The sequence below is a fragment of the Idiotropiscis lumnitzeri genome, chromosome 8 (genome assembly GCF_059441095.1).
Source record: "Idiotropiscis lumnitzeri isolate Australia: NSW breed Sydney's pygmy pipehorse chromosome 8, RoL_Ilum_1.0, whole genome shotgun sequence".
In the NCBI taxonomy this organism is placed as follows: domain Eukaryota; kingdom Metazoa; phylum Chordata; class Actinopteri; order Syngnathiformes; family Syngnathidae; genus Idiotropiscis; species Idiotropiscis lumnitzeri.
Genome location: NC_142398.1, coordinates 16,622,942 through 16,643,599, shown reverse-complemented (window position 1 = coordinate 16,643,599; position 20,658 = coordinate 16,622,942). Strand labels below are relative to the sequence as shown.

At 39.4% G+C, this 20,658-nt stretch overlaps 2 protein-coding genes across 2 annotated transcripts; both read right to left on the bottom strand.

The window, feature by feature from the left end:
- Positions 1-699: 699 nt before the first annotated feature.
- LOC148332406 (tetraspanin-5) lies at positions 700-8,660 on the bottom strand. Its single transcript, XM_088302287.1, has 10 exons — positions 8,245-8,660; positions 6,581-6,631; positions 5,968-6,114; positions 5,706-5,876; positions 5,463-5,588; positions 4,087-4,134; positions 3,423-3,539; positions 3,266-3,327; positions 2,809-2,861; positions 700-2,233 (listed from the first exon to the last, which is right to left on the bottom strand). The coding sequence occupies exons 1-9, from the start codon at positions 8,326-8,328 to the stop codon at positions 2,849-2,851; spliced, it is 819 nt and encodes a 272-aa protein (XP_088158413.1). The 5' UTR covers positions 8,329-8,660; the 3' UTR covers positions 700-2,233; positions 2,809-2,848.
- A 444-nt stretch (positions 8,661-9,104) lies between these two features.
- acer2 (alkaline ceramidase 2) lies at positions 9,105-20,351 on the bottom strand. Its single transcript, XM_088302286.1, has 6 exons — positions 19,999-20,351; positions 19,642-19,756; positions 17,082-17,223; positions 16,479-16,616; positions 11,799-11,936; positions 9,105-11,142 (listed from the first exon to the last, which is right to left on the bottom strand). The coding sequence occupies exons 1-6, from the start codon at positions 20,110-20,112 to the stop codon at positions 10,956-10,958; spliced, it is 834 nt and encodes a 277-aa protein (XP_088158412.1). The 5' UTR covers positions 20,113-20,351; the 3' UTR covers positions 9,105-10,955.
- Between the last annotated feature and the right edge of the window lie 307 nt (positions 20,352-20,658).

Sequence of the window (20,658 nt, the reverse complement as noted above, 5' to 3'; positions counted from 1 at the left end):
CTTCACCACTGGTCACTTCATTTCCCCAGGTCACTTTAAAGTTGCATGGATGACGTCATTCACACGTGACGCATGTTCCGCATAGATTTGATGATACTAAATATTGAGCTAAAATTCTTTGTCGCTTTACTCTCTTAAATACTGTTGCAACGTCCTATAAAATCCAAATGTTCCGTCAATTCCGAAATTAATTGCGACTTTCTACAATTTATTCAGCATTACAGTTCACCGTCATCGCCTCAAAATTCACATATAATTTGTACCGAAATTGCACTTTCCAGTTACATTACTCATTTTAAAGGAATGGACAGTTGATTAAATTTCTACTGAAGGAAAGTCCATTAATTTTTGCCCTCTTTAGGGTCACAGGTGAGTTGGAGCTGACTTGTGGGCGATCTGGGTGTACATCCTGCATGGTCAGGTCACAAGCCAATGACAGGTCACGTGCATACAAACCATTCACTCACACCTTTGGACAATTTGGAGTCTTCCATTACGCCAACATTCTTGGGAAGCACACCTCGCGAAAGCACACGGAAACACGGAGAAAACATGCACACAATACAAAAAGGCCGAAGCTTCGAACTCCAAACCTCAGAACTGTGTGGCAGACTTTCAAACTACTCTGCTTACACAAAGCTGTAAATTAAGAACAAAAAGTATTTGTGATATGGAAAGGATGACAATGTCCAGAAGGTATACAAACACCCACATTTATTCAGATATATGTACAACTTGCCACGAACCAATTATTCACAAGAAAGAGAACAGAACAAAATTTAAGAAAAAGTATTTTAACTTAGAACCAGGAATATGCAGAACTTACATTATATTTGGCACTGAGTGGTAAAAAAGAGTGCGAGCAATCAACATTAACAATCATTTTATGTTTTTGGTGATTCAAAAAGAGAATGTGACTGCAAAACTCTGGAAAGCCTCTTGCAGTAATTAAATAATGCTGGTGATGGTGTGTGTGCCTTACTTTTAAATGCTATTTGTGTGTAAGCTACAAATTATTTTCTTAAGTGCAAATATCAGCATATTATACAACACAAGCTTTAAAAATATCCCAATTTCATGTGAAAACTAATAGAGTAAGCCAAAAGAGCATTTTTTTCACATCAGTTACACACATTTGATCATAGACAAAAACACATTAAAAAATAAATAGCAATGACGAGGAGAGAAATTATGCATGGATGATGCCACTGGTTGACGATAGCGCAACAGAAGTTACTGCTGATAAAAAAAATTCAAAGAAAATATAGTGAAGAATAAAAACAGTAGCTGATTCGCGTAATAAGCGCCATTATTCCTCCATGAGGATTAAAGTGCTTGAGATTGACTTTAAAACATTTTTATGCTTCTTCCATTTTTTTAAACAGGTTGAAAATAGAAGAACCTTCATTATATACCATTATCCACGCACATCAGGATAACTTAATAGGGCTCCAGACAGCCCCTGAATGGCGGCATTTTGCTTCTAACATTTAAGACGAGCGCGTGTGCGACCAGTAAAGTATTTATTTATTTTATCATTCTTCAATATTTTTGTTGCTAAAGTGGAAATGAGATTTTAAAAAAATAAATAAAAAAAGAATAAACGCTAGTCTGGAGCCCTGACTTAAGGTAATGAATGCCACAGTCTGATAAGGTGATGTCATAAATAAATCAAGTTAATTCTTGCCAACTTTGATTTCCCATTCATCATTTCACAAAGTGCCAACCCGCCAAACGCACCATGAACTAGCGACTAATTTTACAAAGATTTTCGAATACTTAAATGTACTACATGTAGGCGAGCCAATGTCCCGCCAGTAGACAAAAGGCATGCAGTGCTTTCTCAGAGAAAGACAGAGAGAGTGAGAGAGAGCGAGAGAGAGAAAGAGACAAAGTGAGCAAGAGAGAGAGAATTGACTTTGTACAAGAAGCATTAGTAACTGCACAACTGTAAAGTTGTGCCCACTCACAATACAAAGTATCATTTGTGAGAATGAAACATGGCAGCTTCCTCTGCTGCTTCCCTTAAAGAATAGTATTGGACGCCCACTGCATTGAACTGCTTGACGCAATGTACTCACAATACATTTCAGAGTTTGTGCGTCATCCCAAAAAATAGGTCCACAAATTGACTCTACATGTACTATTTACACAAAAATCAGTCTCTTCATTTTGTGACACCAAAGTTGATTAAAGTGTCTCGCTTCATTGCTGGTGTACAGTCTGAAGAGTCCTGAAAAAGAAATGCATTTGTAGTTGAAAAAGACTAAATTATTCCAAATTTAGTAAGGCCCATTATATACAGAATGCACTGCCCAGCGCAACTGAAATGGACAATTGTGAAAAAAATATTTCTGTTGGCGGTTGACCCCCAACATTTTGAGGTGCCACATATCAAATGTCATGTTTCTGTATTGAACTAAAAACAACATGACTCAAGTGTCAGAGAAGGAGACAATGTTGGCTGCTATAGTTATGGGATATTATAATGATACAAAGAAAGGAAACTAGCAATAAATAAAGGAGAGCATGTGGATATTTGACATGATCACCCCACTACATTCCTGCAGCTCAGCGAAAGAAACTCTCCACGCTTTGCTTTATAGCCAAATATAGTTACGCAGTACTGTGCAGCTTGGCGGCAACCGACTCATACCCATAAATTTTGTTGTGAACTCTGATGTGATGTGACATGGCATTTTTTCTAACAATCATCTGCAACTCGAATTTTGAATCACAGCAAAACTAATGGCTGATGGCCAGCCACTCATAAAAACTAGATGCAGAACCTTGTTGCTCAAGGCTTACCTGGTACATCCTTCTTGCCTCTGGAGATTATATGACTGCCTTAGGTGAACAAACTGCACATAAAGAATCACATTTAGAAGCATTGCAAAATATATTCAGAAGAAAAGCACTTGTTCCCAGAATTATTACAGGTAAAAACAGTTACATTTTTTGTCTGATTAGTGTCACATCATGTCACAATACGATGCGTCAAGACGACTCAAACTCGGTTACGAGACACTACATTTGTCTAAGATACATCCGTTGAACCAAAAATTGAGCCTTCCTTGATTTGGAACGTCTAAAAGGAAGAGCTAGTATACTATACGTATGCTCTTGTGTGTAATAACTGTACTGAACCATGACGGACAAAATGTCATGACACAGCAATAAAATGTATTCAGCCATATAATAGTTACAAAAAAAAGTAATCCCTTGAGGAGTCATGGTTTAAGAGAAAAATAGTAAAGAAACATACCAACTTTCTCTTACTGCTTCAATGTCGCTCACCAAGTTCTGTGCTAGACATATGCCAAATATCTAAAAAATAAAATAAAATAAAATAAAACACACACACACTCATTATTAAATAAATACAATTTTCCACCAACATAAAGTGACTCATTGATTCTCACCTGTAATAATGCAATCCCAATAAATATGCCTGCGACCACTGTCAAGTTATCCTGAAGCCACTTTTCAAATTGTGGGACACAGCCTTTAATGTAGATGAACATCCTCTGCTCCGAGTCCTGAAAGACAGTTCAGAGTGTGTTTACATTTGCATTCAGGTCGCAGTGTACATTGCAGTTTCACTGAAGTACACTTGGCATTGCTGTGTAAGTTCTGCCCCTCTGATGCTTTTCACAATGAAATCTTGTTGGACTATTGTCACTAGATTGTTCACACGTACTGCAGTCAGCATACTGCTTTCCTGCATGGTTTCCGGGATTTTTCGTCACATTTAAAGTTGAGGAAAACAAACTCAGCCTTTCCTCACATTCTGATCCTGTGAGGGAGCGAGGCCAAAGCTAATGATGGGGGAGGGGTTTCAAATCCCACCGCATTGCTGCAGCATGAGTAATACCACATCGGTACTGATGGGGACACAGCTGCTAGATTTTGAGGAGTGAACAGAAATGTACTGAAAGGAGGAGATTGTTCTCAGGGCGGAGAACCTAATGACCTCAGGCATCACTCAGTGAAACAACATTCAAAAATCAGGTTTATACTGCTTTCACCATTGGACTTTTGGACCACGTATTCTGAGGAATTAAACTTTTTCTACGTGTTACTCACAGTTTTTGCTCGGATATCATATCCACATTGAGTGTTGATGACGTCCTCCTAAGAAGAAAAAAATGTTTAATTAATTACCAGTTTAAAGGGGAAGTAAACCCTCCAAATTCTTTGTAATAATATGTTTTATGTGCCTTCACTAGTCTAAACATGGCATTCCGAGATAAGCAGCAAAATCCAACAATTTTTAGCCATCTCAGGGGGGCGGCCATTTTGTCACTTCTGTCAAGGGAAAATGACATCACAGTTGCTTCGGGCTCAAGACCAATCACAGCACACCTGTTTTCTGAAGCTTGGCCACGATTGGTTGTTAGCTGCGCCCTGAGCAACTGTGATGTCATTTTTAGTCAAGAGTAAATAGCAAAATGGCCGCCACCTGAGTTATACGAAAATGGGTGTATATGTATGTTTTCAATTACCTAACGTGAAGTGAATTTATTTCTCCACGGTCAAACTGTCACATTATAAAAGTAACCAATACTCAGATGGCACTTTTACTAAAATTTAACAAAACTAAATGAAATAAAGTGTAGCTAACCATATACATATGTAAATACAGCAATCATAAAGCCAATGATTGTAGTTATCCTTTAACAATCCCAGACAAAATGAAGGTGTTTGGAGAAGAATACTGTCAAAAGCAGAGGTAGCGTTGCAACTAATGAGTGTTGTCTGTCAGCAGGCAGCACACCCACATCTTGAGCTTTGTGGTTGTTTCGTCAATATCTGCTGCTGTTGTTTGACTTTTGAGGCAGATTTTTTTTCTGAACTGTTCTGTTGAACTCCAAATTGTACCACGTTTGGGATGTTCGACTTAGGACATTCAGCTTTTAAAAAAAAAAAAAAAAAAAAAAAACCTGCCAATTCAAGTGCGGTGAAAGCTCCTGGAACAGCAAGCTTTGTTTCATTGCCAACTGATAGTCTCTGCAAACTGCTTTTAGGTTACCAAATAAAAGAAACACTGGTTGCCAAGTCTGTTTTTCTTAAAGTACCGTTACAGTTTGTGCAGACATTAAAGGCGTCCTCAGCTACACATTAGAAACTGCCTTAAAAATTCCATTCAAACTGTGCTGAGCCAGCAGAGAGTGAAACGACTAAACAGAGTGGCCTGGATGTCCTGTTGGACACCAGCCGGAATAGTTGACAACGGCAGCCGGCTTCTGGAGGACACTGATAACCAAACTATCTGTAAGAGGGAGGAGTTTGACAGTTTCCCCTTTAAGTACTGTACAAGCAGTCGAAATATTTCTGCATGCCAGACCTTGACCTACTCAAGACTGTAAGACTTCCGAGCGCCTACGTCTGCAAGATTGTTTTCGACCGAATGGGCAGGAACTGTGTGGGAAGGACCAAGACACTGAGCCGGGAAGACATACCGCTGGGTCTTTGGTGCAGCAGGAAAAGGGCACGCCACATTTCTCGCGACTTGGGTTTGAATCCGTGCAGTTGAAATAGATGTTCAAATTCCAGTCGTCAGCTCCGAAAGCACCGCAACACTCCCACTGCAATAAAGGTCAAATGGGCAACGGATCTTTCAGAGATATTTTCAATAAATCCCAAGATAAACACCAAAATAAATCCGATTGGAATAAAAAAAAAAAAGAAACGCCGATACTCACATATTCTTGGGTGAAGTCGATTAGGTTCTGTAGATCAATGTCATCCCTGTAGGCCCGAATGTTGTTGTTGATGAAAAAGTTGAGCTGGTCCTTGATCCAGTCTTTGAAGACGAAGGCCAGAACTCCTGCCGTCAGCTCCAGGAAGAAGATGATACCCAGGAACACCGAGAACTGAATGCGCACAATCGCAGTCAGCCAATAGTGTAAAACAACAAGCACCACTTTATTAGCTGTCCACAATTTCATGGATGATGACACCTACGAATTTGAGCAGAAAAGAGTTTTCTCGCAGTGCTCCAATGCAACCTGCGAATCCCAGAATGAACATTACTCCACCAACCACCAGGAATAGCCACACTGGATCGAAGCCCCCCAGGTCGGTGATAGATGAGATGTTGGATAGAACACCCTGGTGGGGGAGTGAAAAAGTGTGAGGAGGAGAAATTACACAGGGAGCGAGAGAAGGGAAATGAGCATCAAGTTATTTGCCATTTGAGGTGATTTTCACCACATGAATCAAAATGTACTAACAGTACAAGGCTACTCGGGCTTCACTGTCTAGCTGAAAGCTTCTGATCTGGGATCCTGGGTTGCTGAAAGTGTTAAGTTTTATTGATATCCAGAATTTAGTCTATATTCAAGACAACACATTTCAATATGATCAGATTTGATAGTGATATACTGTATAAAATTCCCCTCGCCCCCACTGGATTTTTAAATTTCAACACCAGTAACAAAAAGGGAGTAAAGGGTTTATAGTTCAGACACTTTTTTCCAGAAAAGATTGGTCTTTAAATGGCCGTAAACCACAACCTAGAAATGTGACTGATCAATGTATGTGAAAAATTAGAAACAATTCAACCATGGAAACCAACCTTCTCGCTCCATGCCCACAGTCCGATGCCAAGGAACGCCACTCCAAGGAACTAGATGGGAAGAGAGATAAGAAAAGAATAATTATTCTTTCGTAATGGATACTGGGGATTAAACTGCCTTTCTGGCTTCCACGCAAAGAAAAAAAAAAATCTAATTTCAGTCTGCAGCATCAGCAAGAGACTCCCACATTGGAAAACATCTCAAACAGCCAGAATAAATCATGAGTGACTGAATGCAGGGAAGTTCCAGCTCAGACTACCACTTAACATCTTAAAAGCTGGAAAACACATTCCAGGAGGTGCAACTGATGGCCAATAGAGATGAAAATAGATTCTGGTAGTAAATTCCAAAACTTACGACTATCACAAATTATGTCATTTATGTAACACAGTGTCATATCATGGAAGTATTTTTCTCTGTTGTTGTTGTTGAATGCAATTATTACATAACAATACATAACAATTTCATTTTCATGTCGATGAAGAAAATGAGTGCAACAAATTTGACATCTTTACAAGATGTTTACAAAGTTTGTCGACAAAACTGTCATTTACATTGTATTGTATTAAGTGATAATAATGTACCAAAGTGATTTTTGTGTGCGGTCAACATGATCATAGCTAAACTATCTCGACTTTACGGTATTTGAGCAATCTAAGCTTCAAATCAACAAGGTTATGTTGTGTTGTCAATTAATTGTGATGCAGTGGAGGCCTAATGCACTGGCGGAACTGGGGTGGGTTGGTCATTTTTAAAATGACTTTGACCTTTTTTCTTTTTTTTTTTTTCATTTTAAACTCACACTTATTATTACGTTAACCGTAACCTTTAATTTTCGTGGGGCCCTTATCATTTTGGGAAACATTTTTATTTTGTTTCACAAGCTACATTGAAATCATTCAACTGCATAACTGTTCAATTCAGAATCAGAATCCAAATGCCCTTTATTGTCACTGTACTCAGTGTACAACGAGATTGAAGGAGATTCAGAGGCAGAACAGGTATGTAACAATGCCACGAGCTGACATACTTCCACCGGTGCAGAATTTGTACTTGTAGTTCTCGCGCGATTCACTGCAAAATCCCACGATACATGAATAATCCCGATATAATTACGATAACAAAAGAATCCTGTGCAGATGTACGAAGCGAACGTTAGAAACAGGGAGGGACGTCCATAACGGGAGGAAAAACGTCAACGAATAAGCGAAATGTTTTTTATTAAGCGGTGATTTTTTTTCTTAAAACGGTTGGTTGAACTCTATTATTGTCGTTTTTGACACCAAATCTTGACAGTGTGGCTTTGGGCAAAAATCGTCACTCTAATAAATGATACTTTCCTGAAACAAGGGCTCATTAATGTCCTGGATATCATACATTAAAGCCCTAACACCAAGCTAGCTTTAACATCTTACAAAAATGTTGGTGGATGGATGTAAACAGGAGCGGTGGCCGTCAAGCTATGGCAGTGGACAAAAACAAAAGCCATCGGGTGGCTGATGGAGGCAGCAAGTGCACCCAAGCAGCAAGCTTTTGTTGCAGCGATAAAAGGCGGCTCGTCCACGATTCTCACATGAAAGATTCCACTAATAGCAGACTGCACATGTCATGTAAGAATGCTGTTCCAGGCCTGAAAACAAATTGCAGCAAGCGAAGCACTTACCCAGAAGATGATGTTGAATCCAAAAATGAAATACTTGATGCAGCAGCTGACTTCGTGAGCCTTGAAATGCTTCCCTGACATCATTTTGGGAGGCTTTTGTTTCCAACGCCCTCGCTGCCCAGAAATCACATCGATGGTCCTCCGGCGAAAACGATCGCTTGAGGAAACACCCGTTTGTTTTAACGTCGACTCTCACAGCTGTTCCAGCGTCTAATTCGAAACATCATCCCGTTAGGCGCTGACAGAACGCGCGGAGAGGAGCGTTTACAATACCGTCTCTTGACACTTCACACTTTGCTAAAAATGTGTGTCTCCAGAGGTTGGCGGTGTAATAAATCCACAGAATTCAAGCAGATTAAATTCGCTGCTTTTCTATTTGAGCCACAATCTTGACATGGCTGTTTGATTGACGCGCGTGGAAACAAATGAGGCCTCACAATGTTCACAGGGGGCGGGACTTCCTAAAACGAGTCGATTCGATCAATTTTGCTTAGTGCATAATCAAGTGACTTAAATGATAAATAAAAGCGTTAAAACATTCCCATTCCGGCATAGTTAATAATAACCTTTGTGAATTAAATGTGTACCATTAAAAATGGTGTGACTCAATAGGCGGAATATTGTCACATTTGCTATTTTATGATATTCCAGTCGGGCCAAAGAGTCATCTCGATTTTTAAAAAATAATTTACAATTCCAATTATACTGTAATTGTGGCGATGGGAAGAAGGGGAAAACAGGAAAACAGTACCCTGGTTGGGTTTGGAGTTCTGGGGAGAAAAATAAATAAATGGGAAAACTCTGCCTCGTAGTGGACAAAAACGTCATTTAACGACGAATGATGAGTTGAGCAGATGTGGTAGTCATTGGCTCCATTTATTGCATAAAATAAAGTACCAATATTAATCTATTACAAATGTTCGTTTACAAAACAGGATAAATTATGAAAATAAATAATTCTGTGCTGCGGTCTGCGTCACCGATGAAGAGAAAAAAAACACACAAGTCTATGTGAAATTACATGACTTACTGCTTGGTGATCTTAAAAAAACAGCTCACAAATATTACTTAAATTATTTTCTGCACAATGTTCACGGCATTCATTCAAAACTACACAATCATGTATTCTTCAGCTCCATGATGAGACTTTGCTCACATTGGCAATATTGTATATCTGGATGGTACAATAAAAATATAATTGTATTTGGCAATACAAAGATACTAATACAAAAACAAAACCATTCAGATTTCATATGCTGAATATATATATAGAGCGAAAGAGAGAAAGAGAAAGATTTATCACTCTGTAATATCAAAATTTTAGTTTTTGTAGCAATTCATTTGACCCTTCATGTGTGCATGCGAGTTAGCTTTAGGCCGTTTTCTCACATTGGATACAATCATTTGAGGTAAAGCTTATTTTTTGTTTTGTTTTATTTTTAAAGCTTTTTAGCACCCACATTTCCATTTCAAATTTGACACAGCTCATGTTTCTTCTTCTTCTTCTTCAAAAAAAAAGAAAAGCCTTAAATTGGACGTTAAAAATATGTCCAATTCTTTTAGGAATTGGAATGTAATACATCACTTGGTGACTTAGATCAATTAGCCAACTCTGCTTCCCTTAACTGGAAATAAATACCTCCAGCATACAATATATACTGTCCCATGTTTACAGGAGATCTTTGCACTTTTGTGTCTCCTTTGGCAACACATTATCCAGTTTGATTTTGGCTTTGTGCATAATTCTCCTATATTTTCTAAGCTTATAGTCATTGTGTTTCTGGACTGAATAAACAAAGCCCAGGGAACAATACAAGATTGACATTTCTGCAATGTTACATAAAAAAAACATTTCCATCATATACAATGTAAAACAATTGGAAAGCATTTGAAAGGTACATAACTCATTTACTACCATTGACGGCTAAATACGTCAAAGATCCATGTTTTTTTTTTTTTTTTTTACTCGGCTGGTAGTGAATGAGTTAATGCTTAAAAATGAAATACCGATGCTTGACCAGAAATGTTGTGGTAGTGGTTTGCTCTTTGTCCATTGTTAAATCCAACCCATTTCGATGTCAACATTCGCTGTTTGACATTTTGGTTATATGGCTCTTCATTCATTCATATACAAAGACATCCTTGGTTAAGAAAGTACAATAGAATTTTTTTTTCCAGTCAACCACATTATCATGCTGGTATTAAAAGACATCAGTGGAAAAGTTGCACTGAAGTCTGAGCAGCTGGTTTTGGATGATGTCATAATCACAGTTGTTGTATCCAGTGCATTAACGTCTGTAATGCTGGTTTCAAAGCGGCCAGAGTGCACCTCTTGGATGCAGGAGTTTGTCAAGGCAATCTAATACTTTACATTGATGTTTTCTTAATTACCATACCATGTGCAAAACATTTAAGAAAGCGAAAAATGCATAATACTTTAATAACATATCACATGCTCCTCCTGACAAGCTTCATGGCATGTTTAGAACACTGACATCGTATGAAGCCACCAGGAATGTCCCCAGGAGGCCTTGGTTGTGGCACGTTTTGTTTTTTTGACAGTGCAGCAGAAATACTGCTGCTCATAAAGACCACCTCTGTGATCCAATCCAAAAGCTTCATGGAGGCAACCGGTGTGGTGATGAATCTTGTAGTGACACGGCCCGGTGAGAAATGCTAAAGTGCAACCAGCGGAGCAGTCGTGGATCACCTTAAGTCACCTTGATAGCCGATTTCTTGTGCACAAAGAGGAATGAAACGTAGGGGACGCCAATGAAGGCCCATTTCTCGTTGGGCCAGAACATGATGACCGGACCTCGTTCCGGGGCCTCGCTAGCAACGTCAAAGTAGGCGAAGCAGACGCAACCCAAGTAGGAAGCCAGACAAATGAGGATGTGCCTGCAAAAGGTGACAATTGTTAATGAACCAGAAAGAGAGAAGGACAAGAACAGACTCGCTTGTAAATTTGGGGGAATAAAAGTCTCTTCATCCTGTTTTGGGCAAGAAGTGGGGAACCCCTCAAACTGAAGTCACTGCAGGGTTATAATAGCTTTAGATTTTTCATGAATATTTTTTCCCCTTTCAACTTGTCTTTTTTTAAATCTAGTTCAAGTAGTAGTAGTAATTTAGAAAATGTCTTACGAACAACCATCCGCGCTCACACTCACACTCACACCTAGGGTGAATTTAGAGTGTCCAATCCACCTACCGTGCATGTTTTTGGAATGTGGAAGTAAACCGGAGTACCCGGAGAAAACCCACACAGGTACGGGGAGAACATGCAAACTCCACACAGGAAAGCCGGAGCCGGAATTGAACCCACAACCTCTGCACTGTGAGGCAATCGTGCTAACCAGTTGTCCACCGTGTCGCCACATTGTGTTTTTTCTGCAAATCAAATTTTAATCACCAGAATTTGGTGCCGAGTTAACAGCCAATCAAAACTGCATTATTGCCGAATAGACCTTGTATTCCAAACCAGCAAGCGATATTAATCACCCCAACACCCAAATTATACTCGTTTTGTTTTCTTGTGTGCTGTGATGTGGGCTTACCAAGCACAGTGTAGATAGGGAAAGTTGACAGATGACCACATTTCACAGAAAATCCTGTCGCTGAGCCAGCAGAGCAGAGCTAGAGCCCACCAGATCCCTGAGATCAGACCCAGCTTGTACACACGCGGGTTTTCACACCTGTGACGAATAAACACAATTGAACACAACTACACACCAAAGCATGGCTGTCACAAAGTCCGACGTACAGTGTCTGTGTGCATCATCCACAAGTGTTAACGAAAAACAATTTGAATCGGAAGATTGGTTTTTGATTTATCCAAACCGAATCAAATCATTACATTTTTAAAATGTCCGCACTTATTTGCAATTTGTTAAGAGTCCTTTTTACTCCATGCAAATCACTACGCCTCGCAATGTTCAAACAATAGACGTGGGTGATGTGTTTCAGTTCAGAAAACACTGAGCTTTGTGCTCCCGCTTGACAAATCTCCCAGATGGTTCTCAGGCCTCCCAGCTGTGTTAACTGCTCCATTTTTACTCTCCATACTCAAGTGTGAAACTGCAACTCAACGGCTCTCTTCTCCAATAGCACCCCCCCCCCCTCCATATTTAAAAGAGCAGCACGTCAGATTATTTGATTTCATTCTCTGCATATACAGTATGTGCCTTTGCACCCCGTCACTGAACCTGAGACAGACTAATCCACAATGCTGCTGATTCAAAACTATTCTTAGTTGTGTCCTTAAGCATGTGCATAAACATAAGCCCGCTGCTAGCGGAACAGTGCAGTCACTGTGACACACTCGCACTCACTGACAAGCATTTCATTGCGACGCCATTGCTCCAAGGAGAAATAAACATTGGTGTGACAGAAAATAATAAATTAAAAAAAATGCTGCTTTAAAATGAAGGACAACAACAGATGCTTCGTTCACATGAGAATTGGCAGTTAAACTGTCATGGTGTAGAAATGGTACGAGTAAACAAGGACAAAACACTGCGTGCATAGAATGTACAACAAATTTTTTTGGTTTTAAAAAGAAACCACACAAACAACATGTAGCATTATCACAGCCTACTTCTTATTATCATGCTTTTGTCTGGAATACAAAAAAATGTTTGGACTTTTCACTTAGTTTAACACGGCTGCTGTGCTGAATTGACGGGATTCAGCGAGATGGCAGACCTCAAAAAGGACTGAAAGAGTTGAACGAGTAGCTTGCTCTTCAAACTTTTTGTGCGTTAAAAAGAGACAACTCACCATTATTATTTAACGCATTTCCACAAAATTCTTTAATAATACTTGGAAATCTAAAAACAAAACGTCAAACGGCTATTTTTTAAAAAAAAGATAAACGCCTACATGTGTCGTGCTTTAGCCACTGACGCGTACAGCCACCATGAGCTGCACAAAAGTAGATTTACTGTGAGCAGAAACATGACAATAAAATCATTTTAAACCTGGCTTCAAATCCGTTGCGACATGATCAAAATAAAAACCTGACATAACTTTTTGACCGGGAGCGCACAAATGGTCACGTACAGTACATTATGTTGATCATTATAAATCAATCTATTATCTTAAGAGTTTTGGCAGATGGGAGAGGCTACTCTCGGGCAAAAGGAAATGCTAAAGAATCGCTGGCTTGTGATACTTCCTCCTAAAGGGAAATGTCTTCTGTTATGTCACACAGATATCGTCTGCCAACAGACAGTCAGCAGCATCTATCTTGGCTTTTAGGACATGTCGACCGCCGCAAGCACTTCCTTCCAACAAATCCAATGTGCCAGATGCATTAGTTCTCAGTAGAATGTCTGTAATACAGTGATTATCAGCTATGACAGAAGCATGCGAGATAAGAAGCAGCACCGGGACATGTTTTGAGGAGGGGGCTAGTGAAAGTCAAGAATGTGTCACAGTTGGAGGCAGAGATAAGTGGTGAAATGAGCTGGCAAGTCTACGTTGGGTGGAGTTTCAATGAAAAGCTAGAGGGAAAAAACAGGAAGTGACAGGGAGACTTCATGAATGATCTACTGGTAACATAAAACCAAAAACTTTCATCACCATCACGATTATTATAATAATCCATCCATCCTTCCTTCTATCTGTCAATCAAACGTATGTGGCACCTGTGCAGTCTACAGCAGCGGGTGGGCAAACTTTTTGATTGGCGGGCCACAATGGGTTCTTTGAAAAACCACAGTATTTAGAAAATAAAACATTAACAAGGTTTATTCATTAAATTTTTTTCAAGTTCAGCAGGCCGGATGAAAACGTTTAACGGGGCCGCATGTGGCCCCCGGGCCGTAGTTTGCCTACAGGGTAATTTACTTTTTGAATTCTTTTTACCAGTTATTTTTGGCCGTATTTTAACTCAAACATCAAATGCCCCCGAAGCCACAGAAATGAGTTGAACCAAAATATGCAAAAAAAAAAAAAAAAAAAAAAACAACATCTGGTGAACGATTTGCGAACATTTACGACATTGAACGAACCAGAAAAACCTGAATAAAAACAGGTGGATGTTTTTGTTGAAATCATATTCCACAAACGCAATATTAATCAGAATGCCATGTTTAGACTAGTTGGGGCGCATGGAAGATATTGTTAAGAAAAATTTGGTCTTGACTTTCCCCTTTAATGGTACCTCAGTTCTACATCTTTGTCAATTTTCTTTTAAACGTGATTTTAATTTGTCATAGAATTACCCTGCAATTCAAGTTATTGCCCTGACAGTTAGTCATGTCACAAAGGAATGGAATGTTATTCACATCAGATAGTTTTGTTTATGTCCCACTTGGATGTGACGCAAGAGAGAGGAAATTAGTCGTACACGAAAAGGCGAGCAAACAACTACATATCACAGCAAAGGCCAAAGTCAGACGGAATGGGGCAACAGGAATTCTCCACCAACAAAAACAAGCCACCTCCGTGGATGACTGGCACCGATAATAATGTCAAGAATGATTATCAGGTTGGACAATAGAAAACTTGATGTCATAAAAGTCACCATGGTGAGTGAGGCCGACGGTAAAAGGAAACGACTTCAAATTGCAGTGACAGACGAAAAGGCTGTAGACTAAAAACTGGCTTGTTACATGTTTGCAGGGAGATTCTTTCGCATCATGCGCCTCTGTAATGACTCTGGGACAAGTCAATCGACAATATAAGTACAGAAGGTCAAAAAGGGGGAGTTAATGTACTGTTGACTGCATGTTGACATTTGGCGGCCCTGACGATACACAAACATACAGTACATGTAATCCCAATACCGCCCCTTACATCTCATCTTGCCCCTTCCCCCTTGAAATGCGTGTTCACGACAAACAAGACGTGTCCCAATGCTCCGTAAACTTTAGGGGTAGAGCCACAAACGAGGGGCGTATGGCCCGTCAGCACAAAGACAAACCCCGACCTCCCTAGATTCTACACACGCCTCCTAGGCAACAAATACAATGTCTGCAGAAATGAAGACGCGGAAAACACATAAATAGAAGAAATATATTTGTGTTTTATAGTCATGACGTGTGCTAAATTCGCCCTTCCAACTTTCTTTTCTCAAAGAAAGGTCCTTTCATCAAGAGACTTTTCCACTTTGGATGCGGAGGTAGAGGCTGCATGAGGAGCAGCCCTAAATGATCTCAATCCAGGCTTCCCGAGGGAGGCAGCATGTTTTTCTGAGAGGCGCTGACAAAGTGCCAACTGCTAGCAAAGCTTCCAAACTAATCAGTCTGGGACTCGCAATAATAATCAATCAATTTCCAGCAGCTTGCACTGAAAATCGCTGAAGTTCCAAATGATGTATTTTTGCCTCCACTTATGGTCTGTGTTTCATTTAATTCGCACCACCTTCAAAGCATTTGTAGTATTATTACATCCACTCATTATTGTATTAATGGAGAGATCCTGTAGGAAATGACATTGTCTTTTTCACGAGAAAATCTGATTATGTAAAACACTATCTTAGAATCTAGCAATTTGTTTTAGACTAAAACATTTCCTTGACCTTTGGTTAACCTTTTGTATAGACCGCTCTATAAGCAATGCTTGAGTTGTGCCAGTCATATATATGACGTCGTTCTTGTTTATGACCACACATGGGCCCACAAGGGTAGTAATGCTGCTTTTTTTATGTGCAGAGAACCGACTTTCCTCGGGTCAAAAGAATACAGCAGAAAAAAAACATCAGTTGGAGTAAGACACACTAACAAACACCAACTATTGAGAAGGACAAAAGGTCTGCTGTATTTAACTTCTCAGCGTGTGGCTCTTGGACAAGCTAAGGAGACTAGATTTATTCAAGAGGAGACTCAGCGCAGTAAGAAAATGGAATGTCGCAATTGAGACCAAAATATTGTAAAAATTAAAAAGACACGCTTACAATGAACATTAAATTCACTCCCAGCCAAGTCAATAAAATGGATCTTTGACGTCTTTTGCCGTCAATGGGAGTAAATGAGCTAATGTGATCGGAACCTCCACTGACACTTTACATTCTTTGACCACAAAAACGGCGATTGCGCTAAGCCGAATAAAAAGTACCTCATATTGCCCGGGAGCATCTGCCGATCGAAAAGTGTCAAAAGCAAAGTTGCGCCTTGTTGAACTAAATATGTACCATGTAGTGGAAAATGGAGCATGAGTGTTGTTCTCTGGTAGCATTTCGTGACTCAGTTTGCATCTAACACTAACGTTTCAAATATCATCGGACAACTGACCTTTTAAGCTCGGTGATGAGCAGCACGGTGCATGGGATGCCCAGAGTCATGAGCGACAAGGAGTTTACAACAGGTTTAACAAAGGCCAAGCCTGTAGTGATCCCTGACAGGATGCCGATGACAATTTTGAACCTCGACCTAGAGCAAAGAACAAATCAAATTTAGATACACAAGATTATATCGCACTTGATAAAAACACCTAAGGGGATGGTGACAAGTGGCTCACAATCTTTCAACAGCGAACTGACATTCAATAAAATCGAGCTACATGGCTAATATGAGCAACCACAATGGCCGTGTGACAATGGAAAGAGAAGTAAGAACGTGTGATGCAGCTTTGACTGGTGTCAGCTATCTTAGAGCGGCCTATTATTAAACTGAAGGCGTGACAGCAGTGGACATGTCTTGTGACAGCATAGTGAGCATAAGCCATATATTGAAGCTGCTTAATACTCATCTATGACCTGAAATATAATCTGTCTGAACAGAAAAAAATATTTCACTAAAATCAGATTAATCATTCTTAGACACAAACGCATTTAGATATCAGATTAAAGCTTCTAATGGTCACAAATCAATCATCAACCGTAACGATTGCCATACCGATCTCTCTTGAATATCCTGGGTAAATATCGTTTGGGGAACCACATGGCGATGGCACACATGAGAACCCATAAGATGGCCAATTCATCCAGCATCTGGCCCAGGAAGCTGAGGGTAGCATGGAAGTATGTTGATCCGATACCTATAGTGGGGAGTATATAAAGAGATTTACACCTTGGAAACTGAAACAGATTTTGCTGTTCAATCTGAACAATTATATTTTATATGACTATAACAGGTGTAGGCTTATCATTTCAGTGATTTTCTTTTAAATAATTATGTAGTCAAGACGAAATAAAAAAAAATTTGCTTCATTTTAAGTAGATGTAAAAATAAGTAAACCCTGCACTAGTGATGGGAAAATGAAGCTTCAAATTTGCTTCATGAACCAGTTGTAGTATTTTTGGACTCTTCTAGATGGCACTCTCTGTTCAACATTGGGCTGAAAGCACAACGAATTGCCATTTTTAAACCCGTTATTTAAACAATCAGTGCCATCTAGAGGACTCAAAAATACAGCAGCTAGTTTATGAAGCAAGTTTGAAGCTTCATTTTCCCATCAATGCCCTGAACTACATTGCAGTCAACGAGAATCAGGCGAGACAAATTGGTTGTTAAACTAACCAATGAGATGGACCAATGACCACTGATTGAAACGTAAATAAAAGCAAGTCACTTAAGTCTTCCCCAGGTGAACCCGGACGTGTCCTGCCGAGAGGAAGCGAAATCACAGAAAGAGGGGAGAGACAACACATCTGTCTGGGGAAAGCTGTAAACTAATCTAATCTAATTCATTCTTCCACCGTGAGGCGGCTACAAATGGAGACCACTGAAATTGACAACAATCCTGCCTAGAAGTGGTTGACCTTCAAAAATAGCAGTGAGAGCCATAAGAAAAATGATCATTTAACCCACATATCACATCGAGGGATTGGCAGACCTCTCTTGTTGCATCTGAGAATCATGTGCACTCGTCAACAATATGAAGAACGCTCAATCAACAAAGCTTTCATGTAAGGGTAACAAGGAAGAAGCCTCCGCTCACAAAAAGAACAAAGCTGCCCCTCGCAACTTTGCCAGCGGTTGATTACTTGGACAAAGCTGAAGCTTTTTGGAAGTCCAAATAAAGAATGACAAAATTATCATTCTTTTTGTTTGAGTCTGACGAGGGTATAACTAAACATTTAATATATTAATTTTAATTTTTTTTAACAAAAAAGATTACCTTCACTGCAAGGTTCACAAACATATATATACACATTAATAAAAAAAACACTTATATTGATTCAATTTAGAATCTCAAAGAGGGAAATAATCAAATATTATTGGCAGACACAATCCTTTTAAAACATAAAGCTGCGCTAGAGTCCATACACAAAGCTTTTTGGTCCACACTACCGCTTTCTGACCTTAGTAAGGCTACCTTAGGGAAATGAAAGGCGGGGGGTACTGTCGGTTAAAATCAACATTAAGAGAACATGGTACCGTAATTCCTCTTGAATGTTGTTACACATAAAGGCACCATTTAACACTGAAAGACTATCAAATGAAATTCAAGCGGTCTTCATTCAACCAATGAATAAGCCAAGTCATGATATAAGGGTTGAATGATTGAGTATAGTTTCAAGATGCCGCTAATTAGACTATAATGATGACCACAGAAATTGATATGTAAGTTTCTTCCCGGCAAACACCGACCAAATGTACACTCATCTCTGTCCAGGCTCCTCAGTAAAACACATTTAATGGGGAAGTCAAGTCGAAAATTATCTTTAAAATTCTATGTTCTATGCACCACCATGAGACTAAACACAGCATTATGATTAATATTGTATTTGTGAATTATAAATTAAACAGCAAAATCCCCCCCGTATTTATCCGTCTCAGGGAAAGGCAATTTTGCCACTTGCTGTCAACTGGAAACAACATCTCATTGCTCAAGGACAAGGGTAACAACCAGTCACAACACACCTGTTTTCTGGGTTTGGTCATGTGACATTGGCAAGCTGAGCACTTGAGCACAGACACAATATCAGTCAGAATGCTGTGTTTGGACTAGAGGGGCCAGATAGAACATATTATTGTAAAGGACATTTTTTTTTACTTGACTTGTCATTTAAGCAACACAATTGGACAGTAGTAATGTGTTTATCGTGCATCATGGGGTTAGCCACATATTTATTTTATGTTATTCCAATATTATTTAACTTCTTTCTACACCTCTATGAAGAGTGCTGTCATTTTAGGTTACTTACAAATCACGTGTATATATTTATATTAGTTATATATTGACCTTTAAACAAAAAATTTCCCTTCACTCCGAATAAACTTTGCATTTACTGAAAATCCATAGCAACCTGGTCACTATTTTGGCTGCTGATTGCGTCATCTTTAATCATAATTTTAACCCTGAGTATAAACTGCATGTTTTATGTGCGTCTTTAAATACCTATTTTGTAGAGGAGATAGTGTTAATTTGCTGCAGGGACCGAGTCGACTTCTATCACAGAAAATGGGTCATCATCACACAGTTAAAATCATGTCACTCAAACCAACTTACCCACCACGACCAGGAGGGTCCAAATGAGGTAAATCCCACTGTTGAAATGTGTTGCATATTGGCGAAACAAGCACATTAATATGGGCGGCAAAACAAAAAACAAAATGTTGCTGATCTGAAATGACAAACAAAGGGAAACTCATGAGAAAAAAAACACGCAGGCAGATGTTTTCCAGCGTGCGGAGGCTCTACACTAACATGGTGTAACTTGATGCTGCAGCCCAAACGGTAAACATCAAGTCTCTAAAGCGGCAACAGTTCAATACAAAGAAAAACTAAACTAGAAACGTGACAGCTGTTAATGACAAGCCAAGCAGCAAAAAAGGCACGCAAGGATAACTAAAAGTGCACACTGACCGTGTTATAAAATTCAGCGATGCCGGGGTAAATAAGGTAATTGCCTTCACACCAATCCACATCGGAGCTGCCAGCCTGCAAGTGGTCCCAGAAAATCAGATTAACGTTACTCATGTCTGGACTAGTTGCGCTCGAGGGAGAGACAACGCTGTTGTCGTCCCTTTACGCAAAAACAAAAAACACGCGAGATGAATCCGTAATGTCTCGTCTTTGGTCTCAAGATAATTCATATACAGTGGCGAGCTCATGCATATCGAATGATGCAAAGATTTTCTAGACTGCCAAATATCTAGCGTCAGTACTGTGACTTGACTAAGATTACTGTTCTACGTAGCACTCGACGTCATCGCGTAGACACTTGCTCTGTTCGAAGTCGAAGAGTACTTGCTTTTGGTAAGAGGATTAAGTCCCATACACACATTTTTTTGTTTTTAGAGAAGAGAAAACATTGTTATCTGCTATTATTGGTAGTAGTCAATCCGTCAGTTACAAGAAGATCAACGAATCGGCATCCAACTAAAATAAGGAATATAATGTTTACCATTCGGTGTTGTTACTTATTGTAATAACATTTATAAAAATACATTGCTATATACATATTATTCCTGATAATTGAGTTTGTTTATATTGTAGTATGCAATTCCAACGCAGATCAAATCG